This window comes from Nicotiana tomentosiformis, chromosome 12 (genome assembly GCF_000390325.3).
Source record: "Nicotiana tomentosiformis chromosome 12, ASM39032v3, whole genome shotgun sequence".
Taxonomy (NCBI): domain Eukaryota; kingdom Viridiplantae; phylum Streptophyta; class Magnoliopsida; order Solanales; family Solanaceae; genus Nicotiana; species Nicotiana tomentosiformis.
In genome coordinates this window covers 131936031-131939801 of record NC_090823.1, presented here as the reverse complement: position 1 = coordinate 131939801, position 3771 = coordinate 131936031, and the positions used below count along the sequence as shown (strand labels likewise).

The window sequence follows — 3771 nt, the reverse complement described above, 5'->3', positions numbered from 1 at the left end:
CTTAGTGATATTCCGGGTCTTGGGAAATTATTTTGTATATGCCGAGTGGTACTACTCTTGGCGGGTCAAGCACACAAGCACGCAACATGTCCTCAAGCGTCTAAATAGTCCGCTTTGCTTGCCCGTCAGTGTGTGGATGGAAAACTGTGCTAAGATTTACCTGCGTACCCAAACCTTGATGAAATTTCTTCTAGAAATTAGCTGTGAACTGGACCCCTCGATCGGAAATGATGGAAACTGGAGTGCCGTGAAGCCTGACTATCTCCTTGATATACAACTGAGCATATTATTCTACAGTGTCGGTGGATTTAACCGGAAAGAAGCGAGCTGATTTCGTGAGTCGATCCACGATCACCCAAATTGAGTCAAACTTATGCGGAGTGCGCTGTAACCCTACCACAAAATCCATATTGATCATTTCTCATTTCCATATTGGAATTTCTATTCTCTGTGCTAACCCACCGGGCCTTTGATGCTCGGCCTTCACCTGTTGACAGTTTGAACATTTTGCCACAAATTCCACCCCTCTTCATGTCATTCCACCAGTAAACTTCCTTGAGGTCATGATACATTTTCGTAGAACCCAGGTGCACGGAATATCTAGAAGTATAAGCTTCTGCCATGATTCTTTCTCGAAGACCATCTACATTTGGAACACATAGTCGTCCTTGGTACCGTAATGTACCGTCATCCATGCCATGAGAAAAAGCCGTAGTCTTATGTTTATGAATTCCTTCCTTCAGCTGCACCAACACTGGATCATTGTAATTTTTCTCCTTGACTTTCGCCACAAGTGATGATTCTGCCCTATTTCGCACAATCACTCCCCCTTCATTAGAGTCCGCAAGACGAACTCCCAAACTGGCCAACTGGTGAACCTCCCGGGCCAAGGGCTTTTGACATGCCTCCAAGTGAGCCAAACTACCCATAGATTTCTGACTAAGAGCATCCGCCACCACATTAGCTTTCCCCGGATGATACAAAATGTCGATGTCATAATCTTTGAGCAACTCAAGCCACCTTCTCTGCCTTAAGTTCAATTCTTTCTGCTTGAAAATGTATTGAATACTCTTGTGGTCCATGAATATATCTACATGGACTCCATACAAATAATGACGCCAGATTTTTAATGCAAAAACCACCACCGCAAGCTCTAAGTCATGAGTTGGATAGTTCTTTTCATGATTCTTAAGTTGCCTTGAAGCATATGCTATAACCTTACCATGTTGCATTAATACACACCCAAAACCGATCCTTGAAGCATCGCAATACACCACAAAACCCTCGGTACCCTCTGGCAGGGTCAATACCAGTGCCGAAATCAATCTTGATTTCAATTCCTGGAAGCTCCTTTCACAAGCATCGGACCACTGGAACTTAACCGCCTTCTGCGTCAATTTAGTCAATGGAGAGGCAAGAGTGGAGAACCCCTCCACGAACTTCCTATAATACCCGGACAGACCTAAGAAACTGCGAATCTCTGTTGGAGTAGTAGGTCTAGGCCAATCCTTCACCGCTGCAATCTTTTGAGGATCAACCTTAATTCCTTCTCCGAAGATGACATGACCCAGGAATGTAACAGATTCAAGCCAAAATTCACATTTTGAGAACTTTGCATACAATTGGTGTTTATGAAGAGTCTGCAGAACTACCCTGAGGTGGTCGATGTGATCCTCTTGACTTGGTGAATATACAAGGATGTCGTCAATGAATACTATCACAAAGGAGTCAAGAAATGGCTTAAAGACTCGATTCATAAGATCCATGAAAGCTGTCGGGGCATTTGTTAGCCCGAAAGACATTACCAAAAATTCAAAGTGCCCATACCGGGTTCTGAAAGCTGTTTTCGGAATATCCTGCTCCCTTACCTTCAATTGATGGTAACCGGACCGCAAATCAATTTTGGAGAAGAACTTAGCACCTTGTAATTGATCAAACAAATCATCTATTCTAGGCAATGGGTATTTGTTTTTGATTGTGACTTTGTTGAGTTGCCGGTAATCAATACACATCCGCATCGATCCATTTTTCTTTCAGACAAAGAGAACCGGTGCGCCCTAATGCGGCATACTCGGTCGGATGAAACGTTTCTCTAGTAAATCCCTTAGTTGTTTCTTTAGCTCTTTTAATTCTGTCGGCGCCATTCTATAAGCTGGAATGGATATAGGTTGCATGCTTGGCATCACATCAATCCCAAAATCAATCTCTCTGTCTGGAGGAATTCTAGGGAGCTCATCCGGAAAGACATCGGGGAATTCATTCATAATTGGTACATATTCAAGGGTAGGCACCTCAGTAGCGGTGTTCATAACTCGGACCAAATGATAAATACACCTCTTCCTAATCATCTTCGTGGACTTAAGGTAAGAAATAAACCTACCTTTTGGCATAACATTATTCCCCTCCCACTCAACAGTTGGCTCGTTAGGAAACTCAAGCCTCATAATTCTGGTTCGGCAGTCGAGTTTGGCAAAACATGAATAAAGCCAGTCCATTACCATTATTCCATCAAAATCAATCATCCCCAGTTCAATGATATCAGCCATGGTATCCCGACCATGCACCGTGACAACACAATCTCTATAAACTCGTGCGGCCGTAATAGACTTGCCAACCGGAGTAGATACAGAGAACGACTCATGAAGTTGTTCCGGTTCTATCCCAAAGCTTGTAGCAACATAAGGAGTAACATAGGACAAGGCATACACTTCATGAGATTGAATAGTCAATATACTTGTGACGACATCTGGGGAAGCCTCTGCACTCTGTCGACCACTCATAGCATAGAACCGGCTGGGTCCTCCTGAACTCTGTGCACCACCCCTAGCTGCACCACGACCTGCGGATGCTGGAGAGCCTCGAGCTGGAGGGAGTGCTAAAGATGTAGCAGCTGTAGGACTGGATGACTAACCTGTGCCCCTACCTGTACCCTGACGGGATGCACGACACTCAATCTGAATATGGCCTCTCATTTCGCATTCGTAACATACTTACATGTCCAGGTACAAAAGAAGAACTACATGACCCCTGGAAAAAATAGGGCTCACCAAGACTGCTGTGAGGAGAGAAAGAGAGCACCACTATCTGCGATCGGCGCTATATGCGATGGAACCACCTACATTCATTTAAAGATGTAGTGCCCCCCAGCAAAAGGGGACGTTAGCACTGTCCAATATTACTAGTACGTAAGGGCAAACACCAATCTTAGTAGAATGAATAGTAAAACAAAGAGAAGCCAGTCATAATAATCAAAAAGTGGTTCACAAAATACAAAGAAACACCAAGTAAGGATCACATACTTTCCGAGTTAATCTTTCTGTCTTTTTAGGATAATAATCTTCAGTGCCAAATGCCACAACTCACAATGCCACCGTGTTTTTACACGGACTCCGGTCTCGGCCGGACCGGCTAAGCCATCTCAAGTGAGACATATATGATCCACAATGTAAATCAATAATTCCAACACAAATGCCACCATGTGTACATCATGGCGTCCGATCTTAGCCCGATCGGCTAAGCCATCTGACTTGAGACATAACCTCTTCCAATTGTTCACTCAATTCATATTTCTTTCCCATCTGTCATTACATGGCACAAACAGCCTCATTTATTAAGTAGTTCTTGGCACTTGGGCACATTTTACAGTTCAAGTTTTTCCCTTTTTATTCGTTCAAATAACATCATCATTCATGTCGATAAGTACCATCACATAAGGCATTGCACACATAAGGGAAAGAGCTTGGAAAATCATAATTACGTTCTCAAATAGCA

At 43.5% G+C, this 3771-nt stretch overlaps 1 protein-coding gene across 1 annotated transcript; it reads right to left on the bottom strand.

Annotated features, from left to right (window-relative positions):
- Positions 1-2057: 2057 nt before the first annotated feature.
- Positions 2058-2972, bottom strand: LOC138903413 (uncharacterized). Its single transcript, XM_070191387.1, has 2 exons — positions 2912-2972; positions 2058-2863 (listed from the first exon to the last, which is right to left on the bottom strand). Exons 1-2 carry the CDS (start codon positions 2970-2972, stop codon positions 2058-2060), a joined length of 867 nt encoding a protein of 288 aa, XP_070047488.1.
- Between the last annotated feature and the right edge of the window lie 799 nt (positions 2973-3771).

Coding starts and splice junctions, on each gene's coding strand:
- LOC138903413 (XM_070191387.1), bottom strand. CDS start 2,972: ATGAGAGGCCATATTCAGATTGAGTGTCGTGCATCCCGTCAGGGTACA. Junction 2,864..2,911: donor GGGTACAGGTAGGGGCACAG/GTTAGTCATCCA, acceptor CACTCCCTCCAG/CTCGAGGCTCTCCAGCATCC.